Here is a 20,262-nt window from a genome sequence, read left to right as displayed (position 1 = left end):
AACGCCTCCTTCACTGTACCCGGCATCGCCCATTGCACCCCAAACAAATTAAGAATCACTCTCCACAACCGACTAGCCACTTTACAATGCAATAGGAGATGATCTACATCTTCGCCCGAGCTTTTGCACATGAAGCACCAACTAACATAGGTAAGCCTTCTCTTTCTCAGATTTTCCACTATCAAAATCGCTCCCCTCGCCGCCAACCACACAAAGAAACACACCTTTCTTGGTGCTCTGGAATCCAAATAGAGTAATGAGGGAAAACTTGTTCCTCCCTCATTAATAACCTCTTATAATAAGATTTAACCGTGAATAATCCATTTTTACTCTCCCGCCATCTCCATACATCCGATACATTATTGGGTGTATCCAATCCATATAATAACTCAACTAGATTGTGAAATTCTTCCATCTCCCAATCCTGTAGGTTCCTCCTAAATCTCAAATCCCAATGAAGCACCCCTCCGTGAGACCTACAAATTTGTTGGACCGTCATCCCTCTTTGGCAAGATACTCTATATAAGTTAGGGAAAGCTTCCCTCAACTCGTCCTCCCCGCACCACTTATGCACCCAAAAATTAATTCAGCTTCCATCCCCAACCTTAAAGGAAATATGGCCACTAAAATCTTCCCACCCCTTCATAATGCTCCTCCATATGCCACACCCAAACCGTACTCTAATGTTTCTAGTCCTCCACCCCCCTTCCATAATACCATATATTTTTGCTACCACCCCCCTCCAAAATGCACTCTCCTCCACCCCAACTCTCCCTATCCACTTCCCTAGCAAAGCTTTGTTGAACACTTTGAGATCTTTCACCCCGAGACCTCCCTATTCCTTTGGAGATGTGACAACTCTCCAGTTCACAAAATGATACTTTCTTGCTCCTTCAGTTGAGTCCCATGAAAAGTTCCGTTGAAGTCTTTCCAACCTCTCAGGCACTTCTCCCGGAGCGTGCAAAAGTGGCATAGAATATGTAGGTATGCTAGATAGAGTGCTTTTGATCAAAACTTCTTTCCCTCTTTTCGACAAGTACTTCTTTTGCCATCCCGCTAGCCGTTTCTCTACTCTCTCAATCATTGGATTCCACATTGCAAGATCTTTGCTTGATGCACCCAACGGTAGACCCAAATAACTAGCAGGTAAAGTACCCACAATTCAACACATGTGCAATCTCTTCAATATTATCCATTTCTCCCACCAGTGTGATCTCACATTTTCTGAGGTTGATCTTAAGGCCTGACACAATCTGGAACCATAAGAGAATATGTCTCAAATAAGCAAGCTGAGACACCTCTGCATCACAAAAAAACCAACGTATCATCTGCAAATAACAAATGTGTAACTGTCACATTGCTATGCCCGCTAAGCGAAGCATCGCCAAATTAGACCTTCAGAGACCGCCCTATCCATCATCTTACTCAATGCTTCCATCGCCAAAATAAATAACATAGGGGATAATGGATCCCCCTATCTAAAACCCCTCGAACTCCCAAAGAAACCACATGGGCTTCCATTCACCAAAATAGAGAATCTAGTAGTAGAAATGCAAAATCTGATCCATCTCTATTTGTCACATAAGATTCCCGGTTCTCCTCTCTTCTTTCTCGAATCGACCACCTCATTCGACACTAATGCTGCATATAGGATCTGTCTTCCTTCCACAAATGCATTTTGAGAAGTGGATACCGTCTCATCCAGAACCTTTTTTAGTCTATTAGAAACCGCCTTAGAAATAATCTTATAGATGCTTCCCACCAGACTAATAGGCCTATAATCTTTGATATTCGTCGCTCCTTCCTTCTTTGGCACAATGGTGACAAAAAATGCGTTAAGGCTTCTTTCAAACTCCCCAGTTTATTGAAATTCCACAATGGTCTCCATCAATTCACCTTTAACTATCCTCCAACAATGTTGGAAGAAAGCCAAAGTGAATCCATCCGGTCCCGGAGCTTTGTCACCCGCACAACTCACTACCGCTGCCCTTACCTCTTCTTCTTCCATAGCCCTCTCCAACCACTCCCTAATCCCCTCTCCTATTTGACTAAACTCTAACCCCCTAATTTAGGCCTCCAACTAGCATCTTCTTTGAACATACGTTCATAATAGCCAACAATAGCCCTTTAACTTCCTCCTCCCCCTAAAACACCACCTCATTCACTTCTATGGACTCAATAAAGTTCCTCCTCCTATTTGCTACCGCGAGCCTATGAAAAAATTTTGTATTTGAATCCCCCTCCTTCAACCAAAACGCCCTCGATTTTTGCCTCCAACGAGTCTCTTGAGCGACCGCTAAAGCGGCTAGCTCCCGCTTCGCCTCCTCTTTCCTAACTATCTCGCTCTCTTCTAAGGCCCTCAAAGCTTCCACACGCTCCATCTCCCCCACCTCATTAATTAGCTCCCTTATTTTAACTTCTACCATCCCGAACACCTCTTTATTCCACTTCCTAATATCTCTTTTAGCATTTCAACTTGCTTGCAAGTCGAAAAGATGGTGTGCCAGTCACTACATACCCATTCCACCAAACATCTACTGTATCTTCAAAATCTGAAGCCTGAAGCCACATATTCTCGAACCTGAAAGGGATACACAAACTCCTCCTTCTATTGCCATCTAGCATAATAGGCGAGTGATCCGAGGTCAATCTAGGCAATGGAACTTGTAACACATCTGGAACCATCTCCTCCCAGTCAGTAGACACCAAGAATCTATCAAGTCTAGATTTTGATGCGGAATCTTCTGCTCTGGACCATGTAACCATGTAAAGTTGCCCCTGTCAATGGAAGATCGATAAGACAATGGTTATCAATAAACTCCGAGAACTCTTCCATTGCCCTGGACATCGTCCTACACCCTACTCTTTCCTCTGGGAACCTTATCGTATTAAAATCCCCCCTAACACCCAAGGAACCTCCCACCCCGCCATTAAAGTAGACATCTCTTCCCAGAAACTCTCCTTAGATCCCTCCCCCACCGGGCCGTACACTCCCCCAAATCCCCACTATTCACACTCCCCAAGGTCTTTATACGTACTGCAATCATGAATTCCCCTTTACTTACCTCCACAACCTCCATTTTTCTTTCATCCCATAATATTATAATACCCCCTACATTCCCTGACGCCGGTACCTAATCATATTTCACCCATACCCCCCCCCCCCCCATACTAACAACCGCATCTGACACTATATCCATTTTGGACTCTTGAATACACAAAAGATCCGGACCCCATTCCCTAACCCTCGTTTTGATGATAGCCCTCTTATTTGGGTCATTCATCCCCCTCACATTCCAAGAGATGATTTTAATTTCCATGGACAACATCTATACCCTCACCACCATTCCTCTCCTCCTCCATTACCCCATTCCTCTCCCTGCTTCTATATCTCCTCTCATACATCATCCTTCTTCCTTCTTCCTTCTCCCTCATTTTCCTTCCCTAGACCCCTTCCCCTTCCCTCCCTGTATTCATCAACCTCCTTCACTCTATCCCCTTTTGCCTCTTCTTCAATATCTCTAAGCAATTCTAACACCCTGCCCTCGTTCCCCTCAAAGACACTCCCAGGAATTCCCCATACCAGAGAAATTTCTCTCCCACCCACCTAGTAAAGTTTCTTCTATCCTCCAGACTAGCTAATGCTCCTTGAGCATCTTTACTGCCACAAAGAGTGCCAAAAAACAAATGAGAGTGGTCTGAATGTGAAAAATCAGCCACTCTCCCGCAAGAGAAGTTGATCTTATGACTGTATCTAGTCCCCAGGTCATTTACCAGTCCATAGTTACTTGATTGAGGACCAAAATAAGTAGCCTGGAAATTTTCTCAGGTGAGCAATAGCATTTTCCAGCAATATTGTAGTTGCCGAAACACTTCCGACTTGAACAAAACCATTTCCCGTCATTGGAGCATCATCCATTCTATTTTCAAGCATCATCGTAGTCGCCAGAGCATTTCTGGTGTGGAAAGTACCATTTCCCGCCCTCGGGACAACAACAGTAGCATTTTCGGGCACAGTTACAGTCGCCGGAGCATTTATGGAGAGAAAAGAACCATTTCCCGCCCTCGGAACAGTATTAGCAACATTTTCTGGCACAGTTACAGTCGCCGAAGCATTTCTGGTATGAAAAGTACCATTTCCCGCCCACGGAACAGCAGCAGTAGCATTTTCCAGCACAGTTGCAGTCGCCTGTGCGATTCCGGCATGATCAATACCATTTTCCAGCACCGAAACACCAGCAGTAGCATTTTCCATCTCCATTGCAGTCGCCGGAGAATTTCTGATGTGAACAGTGCCATATTCCGGCACCTGACCAGCCACAGTAGCATTATCTAGCACTAAGTTAGTCGCCGGAGCTTTTCCAACTTGACCAGAACCATTTTTCTGCGCTGGCGCTGGCGCCGGAGCATTCCCAGCTCCAGAAAAACACGAGTTAGAATTACCCAGCATCTTTGGGAGTTCAGGTGCCTTTGACGGGTCGCAACAACTAACACACACCCCTTTATTGCTGCTTTTTGCCTCGCCGGAATAGTGATTCCGGTCGTTTGGTACCACTGGATCTTCAGGTCCCGGCTTCTGCTGACAATCTACCCCTAATGGAGAGTATCCAGACCTTGCATGAGACTCGTGAGACGAATTCGAGCCTCGGGAGATCGTCTCCTTCCTATTTTATTGGATTACCAGCGGCGGAACAGTAGGGTTCCGATAGGTTTGACCTTTCTGTGGGTAAGTGCCGATGGACTCTTTTGGATGCAGACGGTTCACACCTTTTTTATTACTGAACCAGTCCTTTCTACCCTTACAGCCCTGTTCACTAATCCAAGGGTAAGGATGTCTTTTCCCTTTATTAGGGTTTTTTCTCTCTTTCCAGAATTCAAAATTCACGTTGCCCTTCTTCCTCTCTATTACAACCCGCTCATCCATGGCTTCCGGCATCAGAGTTCCACCTTTCTCAACCACTCTTCCTCCTCTCACACCTCCTATTTCCCCTCCCTTCCTAACTTTACCTTCATTCTCGTCCACCTTTAAAGGCAACATCATAGGCCGAAATTCAATTGACAACCAAACTATGTAACCCATCTCTCCATCATCCACCTTAATAGAAACAGGAACTCTCCCCCCTTTCCTCACCATAAGTCTCACTCGGGACATGTCGTGTAAGCTGCAGATAACATTTACAAAGCCCCCCAAAAGATCTCCAACCTTCCTAAATAGATTAACACACCAAAGATGAATTGGAAGGCCCACCAAGTTAACCATCACTGTGTCACCGAAAAAGCGTGGATCGACGCACCCTTCCTGTCCTATCCACCTCTCCAACTTCATGAAATTACCATCAAACCACCTCTTTCCCCCATGAAGAATCTTAGCAGTTTGTTCCTCAATTCACAAAGCGAAACAGGAATTGGTTGTCACTAAGCTGTGTGATCTTCAGCCCGTCTTCCACTCTCCACTCCTTAGCGGCCCAATTTATGATTGCCTCGGTGAACCTACCCATTTAATGATGGACCCAACCAAGCAAGATTTCAAAAAAGTTTTCCTTGTCAGCGTATGTTCCTCTGACAGTGAGAAACTGGACTCGCCATTAGACTTCTTCAGACGACATCTACCTCCCAAATCTAGTGTAGGCCAGGCTAGAGCTTCCTTGGAAGACATATGCTCTCTTCCTAGATTCTAGAGAGAAGTAGGAGCTTCTCATAAAACTCCGTAATGTTTTATGCTATCACAAAACCAACACTGTCTCCTTCTTAGACCTTCATAGATTAGCTACTTGACCAATTTTGACAGGAAGTAACTCAGTTTGCACTTTCCTATGCTAATTACAAAACAAAAAAGCAATGTAAAATTACTTCTCAAGTAAAAGCTGTCATGGCGGGGTCATGTCATGTCTTGCAGATTGTCGGAGCACTCCTTATTACTCCCTCCGGTTCACAATAATTGTCCAATTTGCTTTTAGCACGCCCATTAAGAAAATACTAAATTCTATACAAAAAAACCTACTATGACTAAACTACCCCTAATTAAACATTTAATGTGAGGAGTAAGAAAACTTTTTAGGGATATGTACATAGGGATTATTTTGTAAAAACAAATTGAATTCTTTCTTGATTACATAACTGGACACTTATTTTGAACCAAAATGAAAAAGCAAATTGGACACTTATTGTGAACCGGAGGGAGTAGTAATTTAGTATAGATGACTGGCTTATATTTTGCTCTAAAATTCTCTATGATTGTTTACACCTTTCACAAGGGTTGTTCCCTCCTTAATAAAAAAACTTTTTACTTTATCAAAAAGGGTTGCCTTAGGGAAAACCAACTCTCTATTCTTCTGATCCAAACATCCTACCATTTTCCTTGTTCTTTCTTCTCACTCAAACTACCTACGGATAGTGTGAGTAGCTCATTCATAATTGGAGGTCTGAACCTATCATGAGCATGGTCATAGTCTGTCACGAAACGTATCTCAAGTTACTTGTTTTAACTCTAAAGGTCTCGACATATGCTTTCAACCTAGAACATTAAGTGACTCTTCCATATCCTCAAGAGGGAGAAAGGTTCTGTCATCCGAAAACCACATTGATTGTTTACATTGCATTCTTCTCTTTGTAGAAACGGCAGTGTCTTTTAATAGCAAAGGAACTGGGGTAGCCGGGCCATAACATGAGAACGGGATCCTTTCTGAAACCCTCTAGGATTGATCATCCCACCTGATACTGAAGTATCTTTCATAAAGAAGGGTTCGGGACCCAAATGCCCAACCAAGCTTCTATCTACCACAAGAAAATCTCAGGCCATTAGAAATATGCAGAGCTTCAAAACTGCCAGTACATGATAGGTAAATGTGTAAGACCTAACAAGAGGTAATTATGTGATACTTCATCCATCCCATTAAGTGTGACCTAATTTGACTATCTGGAGTTCCAGAATAAAAGGTTTTGATGAGTTACTAGGTAGATATATGTTAATATAATGGTTAGCAAATATAAAAGATATAAATTCTACTGATCATGATCAAAGAACGGGTACAAATTTCACGTCAAATATAAATATAAAATAAAGTAGGTCCTTATCGTTAATTCGGTGTTTCAAGTTGGAGGATGCTGACATTCAAAGAGGTCATATACTTTAACAAAACGGAGAAGGGTCAAATATGCCCTTATACTATTGAAAAAGGTTTAATATAACCTCCGTTATACTATCAGTCCAAATATAACCCTAACGTTATACTATCGGTCCAAATATATCCCTGACATCATGAAAGTGGTACAAACCTACCCTTCCTCCGTTAACTGCCTCTCCTATGAACACATTTGATTGCTACCTCACCATTTCACCCTGTTTGCAGCCACCAAGTTCAATTACTTTGAAGTTCTATCATTATTTTGAAGACTTCACTGCCTATACTTCCTCTTGCTTTTCAAAATACCTGTTGCTTCTCCGGCCGACCCTGGAATTGTACGTACCTTTCAATTGACCTTACAATTTTGTGTTTTATTTTGCATTTACTTGTGTTGCCACTGAATTTGTAAGACCTATTTAGGGAAAATTTAGTAGCACTTTTATTTTAACATAAAACGTAAAGAGAGAAAAAATGGTAGCCTTCCAGAAATGTGGTTGAAGAGAAAGAAACAAAAAAAATTGACTCTCGTGTCTAGGTTGTTTTTCTTTCTCACCATGGTCAATTTTGAAACCTTAAACTAGTTTGCATGTATCTTTGCTTAGTTTTTTATATAAAATAAAATGTATTTTCGTTCGTATAAGCATGAATTTTGAATAGCAAAATCAGAATTTTCTCGGTTCACATTGTTTCATATTATCTGTAGTTGTTAGCATTTCTTTTGATATAGTTTGTTTGTATACATATGATCTGTGATTTTTCTTCAAATGTACGGGAAAGAAAGGTTGTGGGGAAGGGATGAAAATGGGAGTATAATGGTGATATGGCAATGAAATGTTGTCATAGGGAGGCAGTTAACGGAGGAAGGATAGGTTTGTACCACTTTTATGATGTCAGGGATATATTTGGACCGATAGTATGACGTTATGGCTATATTTGGACTGATAGTATAACGGAGGGCAATATTAGACCTTTTTCAATAGTGTAGGGGTATATTTGACCCTTTTCCGTTAACAAAATAGGATCATAAAGTAAAAAGAGAGAGATCAGAAGAGTGAAAGGGGCAGAGAAAACACGATATCAGAAGAGTTAAGAGGCTGAAAATGTTGGGATTGCATCCACTAGTATTATCATTTTCTTCACACTTTTAAGTTGGCACCTATTACTGACAAGCAAACTGTAAAGAAAATGGACCTTGGACTTAACTCAACCCTGATAGCTCATGAGGGTGAGGATTGCCTAGACTATATAAGAAGGCAACAACCCACTTCCTCAATCAATTGAGAGAATCTAACATCCCATCCCCGGCAGGCCCAAGGCTGGATGTCTGGAGTGTAAACAATATAACATGGGGGTTGGGGGGGCAATTAGGTAAACCAAGCATAAGGATGGGTTTAGCTTTGGTACCATAATAAAGAAATAGACCTTAGGCCTACTCAATCCCAAGAGCTAGCCCATGAAACAAGGAATGTCAAGACTATATAAGAAAACAACAGCTTATTCTCTCAATCAATATGGGACAATTTAACCCAAACGGAGTTCTTCCTAAGCAATTACATCCACACTTCAATCCTACATAAATGTCCCATAAATTATGTCCCTAACCAAGATTTTCTATATATATATTTATTTATTTTCTTAATAGATTTTTCTATATAGACATCCAAGCAACACAAATTTAAGGAAAGTATACACATATTTTGGAGCAAGGATCGGTTATCAAGGAGTAGAATCCAAAAAACCACGTAGCACCTCCTTGACCATAAAGCTATCGCATAATTCTATCAACACCAAAAACTGCATAACCAGGTACTTATAGCATCAAAAATTGTAGAGCTGATAAATGCGGACATCCCTTAGATATTCATCTGCAGCTGGCCAAAGTTGCGTGTAGCAAGTTCAGGCTAATTTTTCTGGTTTAATATTTGCACCCTCAAAAATTGAAATATTCCGGAGACAAATAATTCTCTCCTTTAGACACTCATTATCGTGTATATCTTATCTAGTGACTTGAGAATATATTTGAACTTTTGTATACAGAATAACCATATTTACTTGATCTTCAAGCCAAAGTGAATTATCTCAGATATAAGCAAGTACCTCAGGGCAAATCCACGCATTTCCTGCACCACGAATTTCACCGCCATCAGTAAGGCTAGCTCTAATGCCATACAAGTCAGCCACCTGTCCCAGACATGATGAATTCTATAGTACAGAAGCATTACGAAAAAATTGAAATATTTATAGCTGATTTTGCTTACACAGTTGTCCGTGTTGAAAGTGAAGTTGGCTGAAATGTAGGAAAATGGAACACGATCAATTGCTGCCACTGCACCAGCCTCCTTATTACTAATCACAGCTTCATATGCGGCAGATTTAGGAAATTCATTGGCCAAATTGGCTATCTTCCTTGACACCAATGCACTCCCCACGAATACGGGAATGTCCAAGGGACCTTGACAGTTGAATACAGCTGTAACTGAACCAGCCAACTGAGTACATCATCAAAGGATTTTGAGATCAATAAGGAGAAAGAGGCCAGAGCAGCCCGATCACAGTGCCCTCTTAAAAGATACAAGATATCACAGAGATCTAGAACACAGTTCGAAAATTGATCACAAATGTTTGTGCAATGCCTTTCAATAAAATAGGAAAGGACCTGTAAGAATGTTTACAGTCCTCTTAACAGATAATGAAGCACATTATTTGGCAACAGAAAGCAGGAATCAAGTCATAATAATGAAGCTGAAGCCTGAAGGACATTTTCCCATTTATTCTCAATTTTCACTGACTTGGGATGCAAAAGAGTTAGTGTGTTTTAGCAAGAGCGCAGGAGACTAGTTAATTTTTATCCTTTGAAGCACCTCTTACTCTTGCTCTTCATCAGAGTAGACCGGAGCTTCAGTCAAAATTGTCTTTTGATAAAAAAGTAACATTTCATTAAATAAAACACAACGAAGTGTTGCACCTGTCTAAAGAAGTGCATACTATGAAATCCAACCAGTAACTTAAAATGATTCTTTCACTCGATACAAATTCATACCCGTAGGGGTGTGCATTCGATTTATCGATTCGATTTTGACCCTTATCGATAATTACTTATCGATTATCGATTTGTACATATGCTTATCGTTATCATTTCAATAAGGTTTCGATTTTTTCGATTTCGATTTATCGATTTTTGGGGCTTATCGATTCGGTTATCGATTACACCAATAAGAAAATTTGCGGGATTCCACGGAAAGTATATCGCTATAAACACGCCTAACTAATATGGACCAAAAGAGCTAAAATAAGACGAACACCGTTTATAACATAAAAATTGTGTCAACAAGCACATGCAACGAAACTAAAGTAAGGGATCAAATGTATGCCACCAACACTCCAACGGTATAAAAAAATAAAAATACATCATCACGGCTAATTCTATTTTCCATTAATTTGAACTTCATTCCCTTGAACTTCAAAAATGATCATTCCTTAAATGTGGTAGATGAAATAATAGGGTTAGGGACTTAGGGTAAAGGAAAGGGTATTATAGAATAAGGGTAAAAAAAATTAAAAAAATTAATTTTTTTTTAGTATTTCTTATCGGTGTATCGATAAACCGATAACCGAAGAGGACAAAATCGAAATCGAAATCGATAACTCGATAAGGAAAATTTTCGAAATCGAAATCGATAAATCGATAAACCGATAACAAATAATCGATTCGATTTATCGATAAACCGATTCGAATGCACACCCCTAATACCCTGTTAAAATTCCTTGGAATAGGAGAAACATTCTGATATAGAAAGGTCTATTATTAGATTCATTCTGCCATGGCGCATTAAGCATTAAGCTATTCTATAGCACATTTTTCAGTTAAGTCTGCAACACTAAAAGCACATCCCTTATAGATGATAGTTTTTTAATTACAACCAAATATACTATCAAAAAAGACAGAACATCTTTGTCAAAGCACTTTGCATCTTTAAAACACCCGAGCCCCAAGATGACTTACTACCTTATTCAAAGAACTTGAGATACTTATATAGAGGGGATATATTTGGTTCTTTTTTAAGGCAATAATTTTGATAAATATAGCAATCAGAAATGGCTAAAGCTGCAGTTTATTTAAAACAAAAATATAAATGTGGAGCTACATGTTGCTCTTTCCTCTTTGTTTGCAAAGAATAGAGAGTATGCATTCATGTTATTTATTTTTTTGAGCATTCATAACTTAGGGAAAAGCTGTGAAATTTACTTTATTTGCAGCTAGTTACAACAACAACAACAACTACCCAGTAAAATCCCACAGAGTGGGGTCTGGGGAGGGTAATATGTACGCAGACCTTACCCCTACCCCGATAGGGCAGAGAGGTTGTTTCCGAAAGACCCTCGGCTCAGAGAAAAAGGAAAAGAGAAGAAGACAATTCATTAGTCACTCCAGTAGAAACCATAATAGTAATAGAAGCATAACAACCGAAAGATAAATGACATGCAATAACATTAACCAGTAACTAAGGCCCGGTGCTAAGATAAACGGCAAGGACAGTGTGAATTCAACATAAACTGCAAGCTATCTAAGATCAATCCTAATCCAACCCCGCCTCACCCCCGGAATGAAGTACGCAAAGCTCCACTACCCCCTACCCTACAACCCTAATGCTTGACCTCCAAGCCTTCCTATCAAGGGCCATGTCCTCAGAAATCTGCAGTCGAGCCATGTCCTGCCTAATCACCTCTCCCCAGTACTTCTTAGGCCTCCCTCTACCTCTCCTCATTCCCACCACGGCCAACCGCTCACACCTCCTCACCAGAGCATCAAGGCTCCGGTGAGGAGGTAAAAGAAGATCAATCTCTTCACATAATAAAGTTTGGAACAGGAAGGAGCTCATAATAAATACCTATGCAACCCAAAATACGAGGGTTACTAGCCCAATGCTATAAAGTGTAATTTTATGGGAATAATTGGAGACAAAAATAAACTTAGAGTTGCAGGGCTCAAGATAGATGAAAATATGTAACCAAGAGAAAGTGAATAGAGACAAACCGGAAACAATAGAGGCTTCATCTTGAATGTTTTCATTAAGGCATTCACTTCAACAGATGGAACCTGAAAAAAGTGTCCATACCAAATCGGAATTATATGAATGAGAAATTTATTTGGCAGAAAAGAAGAGAAAGACCACCAGACAGGCAATACCACCTTCCACGTTCCCATCACAACTGTTTCAAACACTTATTGGTAGTGCTTCTAAACTAAGACAAACCACACTTAAGAGCGTCACATGACTGCTAGGAAAAGAACATCTTCTGCTGTAATGTATTGATACATTATATAAGCTACTTCGAAGATTTCATGAGGCAAATTTAAATATGTTGAGCAATGGTGATCAAAGATCAAATGATTTCTAGTAGAAATTAATAAATCTACTTTAAATTTCATATGGCAACTTAAATTCTGTTAAGCAATGTTGACAAAGATCAAAGGAATTCTAATTAAATGATTTCTACATCATGATTTGAGCTCAAATTCGTTTCTGCTACCACTTACGCATATAGGATGCAACCGTTCAAGTTACTATGAATACATAACCCAATGCGGTGCAGCCCAAGAATGTTGTATAACTAGTAGCTATTTACTTCATATAGTATACCTGACACATGAGATGGAATTCTCCTTCCTCTGGATTGATGCCAAAATCTCCAGAAGCTTCTAAAGGAACATCACCAAACCAACCACTAGTATTATGCAAGAATATACGTTGAGCACGAAAACATAAACTGGCAGACATGTCCTACATAAGAGAAGGAAAGAGATGAAAATGCATAAGGGCATCAACCATCATACATTTCAGATGGGCCATCAACACACTTCACCACACTTATGTCTTTGTATTAGAGCATGTAGGACTATGAAAAAATCGCCATTTCTATAAAGCTACTCAAGAACAAAAATGTCTACACAATTCACAAGTTAAGAGAAGCAAATAACTAAAAGTACTTCCACTACTTGTAAGTTTAATAGCAGACAACTCAATACAAATAATAGACAAATAAATATATGAACTGTTAAAGAGATCATAAAAAACTGTTTGGTTTCCCGACTCCAATGCCGAAAGATAGCTTACCCAAAACCCAGAAGGAGCATCATATATTTGAAATGCCAACCCTGTGACATCAAGCTGCCCATGAAGATTTGGAAAACTTTCCCCCTTATCCATGCACATGTGCACCTAGCAACAAATGATAGCAAACTCAAAATCAAAGTAATTGATCAGACATAAAATTAGTCAAGTATACGATCTTCCACAGAGGATAATGTCAACCATATCCAAGGATAACATACAAAAGGAAATATACATATTACAAATAAGCGCACATGCAAATATCTGGATCTGATAAAGAAATCACCAAAAGCAACCCTGATACACACAGTCAGAAATTAGCTTTATGAATGATAACACGAGGAATTTCAGGACAATAGTATGCGTCCAGCTTTAGTTGTATGGGATGCGTGAACTATGGATCCAGCTTTAGTTTAGCAAAAAAAAAAAAATTTCACTCCTATCACAATGGTCAACGCAAAAGGATTGTGCGTTAGGATAGTGTTAACTAATCTCCGACGTTCATTACTGGACCCTTTTTACTACATTTACTGTGTGACATGAGAGAAGAGGTTGGAAGAGCATGAAAACAAATGTCCTACATCTATGTTCTTTTATAGATACTTTAAACAGTATACACAATTCATTCCCCCAATGGTACAGCGATACATATTTAAACATGTCATTGATGTGATTAGTTCCAATCTAACCAACTAAACAAACACAATCAACTCATCTTGCAATTGAAATGGCATAATGTGATAACGAACTGAAAAAGGTTTACAGGACACATTCAGATTTCAGAGTTAGGGAATACCTCGCCACTAGCTCTTCCTTTGGACCATGTGATAGGAATTTCCAAAATTCTCTCGAAAAGCTGCATCCGAGATAAAGAACAATACATGACACATAAAACAGTAAGAAAACAAGCACTATTGCAGCAGCCTCCTGTGGACTAGGGATCTTTCAAATTTTACAAGTCAAGTAACATGGCAGTGCACCTTACCGGAACAAAGAGGTTCACAATCTTCAAATTCGCATGCCATTTCTGCTCAGTCATATCAACATAAACATCTGTTGATAACCAGCCACCATTGTCGGATCTGATGTCCGAACGCCACATCTTACAATTACCATTTAGTTGTACATGCACCCGTCCATAGTGGTTTTGAAACTTGACATGCCCCGTGACATTTTCCATCTCTCTATAAACACAGACAAAGATAATACTGAATGCATAGACCAGCATGAAATAAGCCTAAGAACGAGAAAAAAGATTGCCATTAAGATAACTCCAGTAGCAGATCATTCTCAACAAACAAAAAATGATAACTCCAGTAGCAGAGCATGCACACATCAAGAATGTATCTCCCATCACCACAGCATTCAACAAGACCAATTGGCTTTTATCACAAAGCTAGCCACTCAAAAAAAAAAAAGAAAAACAGGTAAGAAAATAGATATCTAATATTCCCATTAACAGCAAAAGAAACTCTGTCCAAGACAAATCAAAACGGATGAGGAATGTAAAATCCCTATCAACCAACTATACTGGGTGGAGCACGAGAGAGAGAAAGAGAGAGCGAGTAGGACGGAAAATATTTTTTTTTTGATTGGTAAGAGTAGAACGGAAAATATTAAAAGGAAGAATTTCAAAATTAAAAGGAGTTTTTACAAGAATAAGTATTTTGGGAAGGATTCAAAACCTTTAACCAGGATTTTTAGCTGTTTGAAAGCTTACCTTGGCTCTGTATCACCATAGGCAAGCAGCATCAATGAGCCCCCACTGAAATGTACAGAATCCAGAATTACTGGAACCATCTTTTCAACACTAGAGGCATGTTTTCCGTCATCCCCATCAACAAGTTCAGCAACAATATCCTCCACTCTTGGACTCATCTCAAACTTCAGCCTTTCCATAGGCTTTACAATTGAATTAGCCCCGAGCTGACCTAGATTCTTCACAAAAGAATACAAAGCTGACTTTGGGCTCCAGGACTGTAGAGTTTTTGATGGATGCTGCAGAGGTAATGGCTCAAGCACTGTAAATCCAGAACCACTAGAGGCATTGCCTTGTCGAATATCTGAAGTCCCCCAATGAGACTGTTGTACCTGCTCCTCAAATCGATGTGAATCATCTCTGCTATTGGCACCCCTATTTATGATATCAGCTGCAATTTCTTCACTACTTTCTCCGGGCCCGTCAGCTGTTCTATCTCCCATGTTGGTGGAAGATAATTTTTCACTGACACTCAAAGCTTTACAAAGTCTAACCAAAGTAAGAAGAAATGGATCACGTAGAACAGCTAAACCATCAATGCAATCACTACCGCATTTCTCTACAGGCAAAGGATATGTTCCCAACATTTTCTGACACGTAAGATCAAGCTGGCATGTTTCTACTTTGTCAGGAATTCCTTCACTTGAAGAACCACAATCGAACACGTTACGTTTTGCATTGCTGGTAAATAAGTTCCCCTCAGAATTATCTACAGGGTTTACAACTTCTTCAGATATTGTTGGTGAAGAAACAGAGGGTGAAGTATCACCCTCGCTTTTGACAGGAAAAATTGCAGGATTTGCAACATCATAAGCCTCATATGGCGGACAACAGACACCAAGATTTGCATTTGATGGACCCTTGAAATACAAACAGGCTGCTGATGCACTACGCTCAAGAATTCTTCTTCTAGCTGCAATACCAGCAGCAGATAAATCTCTCCCATTAGCCTTCTTGAATCGTTGTCTTAGCGCGTCTGGTATGATTTTAGACCAAAACCTAGTCCCAGAAGGTGGAACTTTAGCACCAAATGTTTTCTCTAAATCTGCGTGCTTCAAATCATACTCCCCTCCTGCATCCATGTGATGCTGATCTCTCCAGTGCAGTTTCTCATCCATACAAAAGAAGGACTCTGACGTTACTATCCTCGCAAGAGTAGTTGCAACGTTCTTTGAGAAGTCATCATCTAATAGAAAAGAATTTCCTTCAGGAAGAAGATAACCCTTCTCAACTGCCTCCCTTGCTGCAACATCTCTCTCCCTGGCCCAGCGAGTAGCTGCTTCCTCTCTGGCAATCCTCCTAATTTTTGTCCGCAAATCAATACCTTCCTCATCTGACAAACGGCTCAGCGGACTGCCTTCAGAAAAGGGCAGTCCAAGCCATGTATAGTTTTGCTTTTGCACTACCAGAATACTTGGATTGGACAAGACCGCATCAACCACAATCTTTCCCCTACTCAGACTCGAAAAAGGACGAATTCGCAGCTTAACAGTTGGTAGTTCACCACAGGAGAACTCTTCACTATGAGGACCAAAAGAGCATGACTCTAATGTAATACTTAAAGGTGATATACTTCGAACCCTACCAAAATCAAGTTCGCGCTGAACATATTCACTCAATAATGCACAAACAGAAGGCAAAAGCTTTGCTTCAATGTAACTCTTTGCTTTCAACTGGCCATACCAGAGAAGTAAACACACCCCAGATATTACAGCACCAAAGATTGAACATCGGACAAAGAATAACCCTTCTTCCCAAACTGGAACTAGTGACTTCACCAAGCCTTTACTTCGAGCTAATGGCTCTCTCACGGAGCACATTAATGTGCCACTTCTCAGTGCAAAACTCTTCCATAATAGCTCCACGTTTCTGCCACAAGAATGTGTAAATTTGACCCCTTGAGTTATCCAGTCTCCTTTCTTTAAACACCTACACTTGTAAACACCTCTTCTTGATGATCTTACTCCACTAATATAATTTCGGCTTTTCCTTCTGTTAAGGTCGCATTGAAGCGGAAGCCCAAGAAAGGGGCTATGAATCTTAGCATGCATTATCTCCATATTATGAGTCTTCACTTGATATTTGACATAATTGCAGGGGACCAAGAGCCTACTCTTAGTCCCCCTAAAAGCTTCAAGCTACAAACCAGTTCCCAAACATTCAAAGCCTGGTCAAGCGTAGAAGAAGATTAACACTCTTTTCATCACTAAATGCATAAGTATCAATATTTAATAATTCATGAGGAGACCAACTTCACTAGCTAAAAAACTTGGTAACGAATTACAAAAAGATTTTAGAATAGAGCGTGCATCCCATCCCACTCTAATTGACCTGAGTTGATTTCCAAGGAATTTATGAAGAAATGGAGCTTGGGTGGAACTCAACCTCATAGGCTAACTCTGTTCAAGACTGTATAAGGAGGCAGATAATCCATCCCACACATGCCCATGATTGGACATCTGGGGCATGGACAATATAACATGGCGGCCCAACATAGGTTAAACCAAGAATTGGAGTAGGTCTGGCTCTAATACCATGTGAAGAAATGGACCTTGGGCTAACTCAACCCCAAAGCTAGCTTCGGGATTGAGTCAAGCTCAAGGTCCATTTCTTATCATAAATAATTTATAACTAAGATGTTTGCGCTGATATTTTTATTGTTTATATTCTTATATCTATACATAAGTGTTGTAGCTATGTACTTATTGAATTCCGTATGAAAGAGTTTAAAATGTGAAAAATAGAAAGCTGGTTGAGAAGTGGTCATATCAAATTTTAAAAATGACACAATATAGTACTCCTATTTCTTTACATTACTTCGACTTGTTTAAGGGGGGGAAACTTGCTACTTTAGAATAGTTCATAAACTTGGAGCAGATAAATCAAAATTAGGTCAATCAAAATCGGAGATTGATAGAATACAAATTCTATTCACACAGCCTCTTAACTGAACAACATTGTTTCAAGCTATGAGCTTTCTTAATAGGAAAAAAAAAAAAAGGCTTATCAATATTAAGAGTTTCACAATTCAGAAAACTGAAAATGAAACAGTGTATCCAAAATTAACATGAGTTCAAGGAGTTGAGTCTTACTGTGTATAAGCACATAAAATATGTAGTAAAGAACTTTACTGAGGCAAATTCAATGAGGGCAGAATCCAAAACAGGAAACTATTTGTTTGCTATTTTTCAAACTATTTTGATGAATCTTGAGATTGCGTGTGGCTGTCGTTTTTTTCACTACGCACAAGGGGAAAAAAAGAGAGTTTTCGAGGAAAGCGTGGGGCGGGGATTTGCTTAATTGCTTTGGCTCGCTCGGTCAGTTCTGAAAGGAATGATATTGCAGATTGCACTGCAAGTCCTTTGAACTATTTCGAAATGTACAATCTAGTCCTAAAACAAATCAATTTACTTCTCAAGGTATCGTTTTTGTTCCTCTTGTACCCCGTTCTTTAACAAGTAAGAAAACATTAGTCTCTTGCCAGTAGGGGTGTTCAAAACCGAACTGAATCGAAAATCGAACCGCAAAAGTGGTTTAATGGCTTATTAATATCGGATTATCAGATTAACGGGTGGAGAACGGATGAAAATTTTATTATTAACGGCTTATCGGTTTGGGGGCGGATTAATCAATTTTCTTATCGGATAAACCGTTAACCCGTTAAGAATTTATATATTTATATATTTTTATATTATACTAGTTTTAGAATACGCGTGTTGCGCGTATAGTTTATATCAATGATTATAAAATTTTAAAAATAACACGGATATTATTAATTATATGATAGAGTTATAAAATAAAAATTTTAAAAAGCATAAGCTCTTGAAAATAATATATATTGATGATATTTAGCCAGCTTAATAAGAAAAAAAATCATGTCACACAAAAATATTCGAAAGCTTTATCATAACTTTAATATATGAGCCGTGCAATTGATTTAGTAGCTCATACAAAATTGAATAATATGTTGACTTGTACTCTACTATCATGCAGCAATATTATCATTTTGATGGCCTTAAAATAAATTCTATTTGTTCAAGTACTAATATGAAACTCTATATTATTGGTTTAATTATCATACAAATAATTTAATTGGATGCGTACTATTTAAACCCATCTATATCTTTTTCTAGTAAAATTTAAAGTAAAAAATTAGTACTTCTTATTATTATTGTTATTTTATCCAACATGAAATGTATCGTGGCGTAATATAATTTAAAAAAAAATATAAAGGTCTATTAACATTTCATATATAATTTGATGTGCATAAATCGTTAAGATAGTATAATATTTATTTTTATATGCATATATATATTTTAAAATTTTTTTTTTGACTTAACTAATTAATAATCATTTGTTGATAATATTTGGGTTGATCTAATTGAATCTCATTTAGTCACGAATAATGTTATTGACATATGTTCTATTTTATCACTTGAATTACTTTATCACGATCATACATTTAATAGTGATATTTATCATGAATTTTATAGTTATATATTAATTAAATAAAATATTCAGTAAAATAATCTTAATTGATTTTAAACTTTTAATTCAAGTAAGAAAATCTAATAAATAAACTTTTATTAATTTTAAAATCTTAAATATTAAAAAAATAAGTAAATGACCCTAGTTATTGTGATCGTATACTTAGAAAAATAAGTAAACTGAACCTAGTTGTTCATCTTAAACTATATTTCTTAATTTTAATTTAATGTATAATTAGTGTGAAAATAGTTAAAAACAATATCATTCCAACTATGATAATATCTTGATCTAACCTTTTATAATCATTAAGTAATTGAGAATAATATATCGTCTATTAGCATTTATAAACAAGACATTAAGTTACTTAATTCATTAAAATAATAGAGAAAATATACTAAGAAAAAAAGTGAATCTTCATACTAGTGTGGAGAAAAATGTACTCCTTTCCGTTGTACAGTAATGTCGGCATTTATTTACTTGCCATTAAATAAATTCTTTGAATTAAATTTATTTTTTGGCTTACATTTCAAAATAGTACGGCATTTTTTTTTAAGAAGAAGAGCGAAAATAACTACTACTACTATTAGACAAGAGAACATTTAAGTCAAAGCGTATTTTAATATTTAATGTAGAATTATTGCTTAACTGCATGGTGTTAGAAGTAATAAATTCTAAAAGGAAAGCATTTTTATAACCAAAATCTTACTCGACTTTGAATATTCAGATATAGAAGTTTGTACATAGTTTGAATAAGGAAATATTCAATATACTAAATTTT

The 20,262-nt window shown here is 38.4% G+C and overlaps 1 protein-coding gene across 1 annotated transcript in view; it reads right to left on the bottom strand.

Moving 5' to 3' along the window:
- LOC109241042 overlaps positions 1–18,288 on the bottom strand; it is a 55,429-nt gene extending 37,141 nt beyond the window's left edge. Inside the window, exons 1-9 of the mRNA XM_019407752.1 lie at positions 18,089–18,288; positions 14,958–17,163; positions 14,223–14,421; positions 14,034–14,093; positions 13,241–13,345; positions 12,767–12,907; positions 12,160–12,222; positions 9,383–9,613; positions 9,222–9,305 (exon numbers count right to left, since the gene is read on the bottom strand). Of these exons, the coding sequence (XP_019263297.1) occupies positions 9,222–9,305; positions 9,383–9,613; positions 12,160–12,222; positions 12,767–12,907; positions 13,241–13,345; positions 14,034–14,093; positions 14,223–14,421; positions 14,958–17,056 (2,982 nt within the window). The 5' untranslated portion in view covers positions 17,057–17,163; positions 18,089–18,288. The remainder of the gene's footprint in view (positions 1–9,221; positions 9,306–9,382; positions 9,614–12,159; positions 12,223–12,766; positions 12,908–13,240; positions 13,346–14,033; positions 14,094–14,222; positions 14,422–14,957; positions 17,164–18,088) is intronic.
- Between the last annotated feature and the right edge of the window lie 1,974 nt (positions 18,289–20,262).

The sequence above is a fragment of the Nicotiana attenuata genome, unplaced genomic scaffold (assembly GCF_001879085.1).
Source record: "Nicotiana attenuata strain UT unplaced genomic scaffold, NIATTr2, whole genome shotgun sequence".
Lineage (NCBI taxonomy): Eukaryota > Viridiplantae > Streptophyta > Magnoliopsida > Solanales > Solanaceae > Nicotiana > Nicotiana attenuata.
The sequence above is the reverse complement of the archived record's forward strand: the minus strand, read 5'-3'. Positions and strand labels throughout refer to the sequence as shown.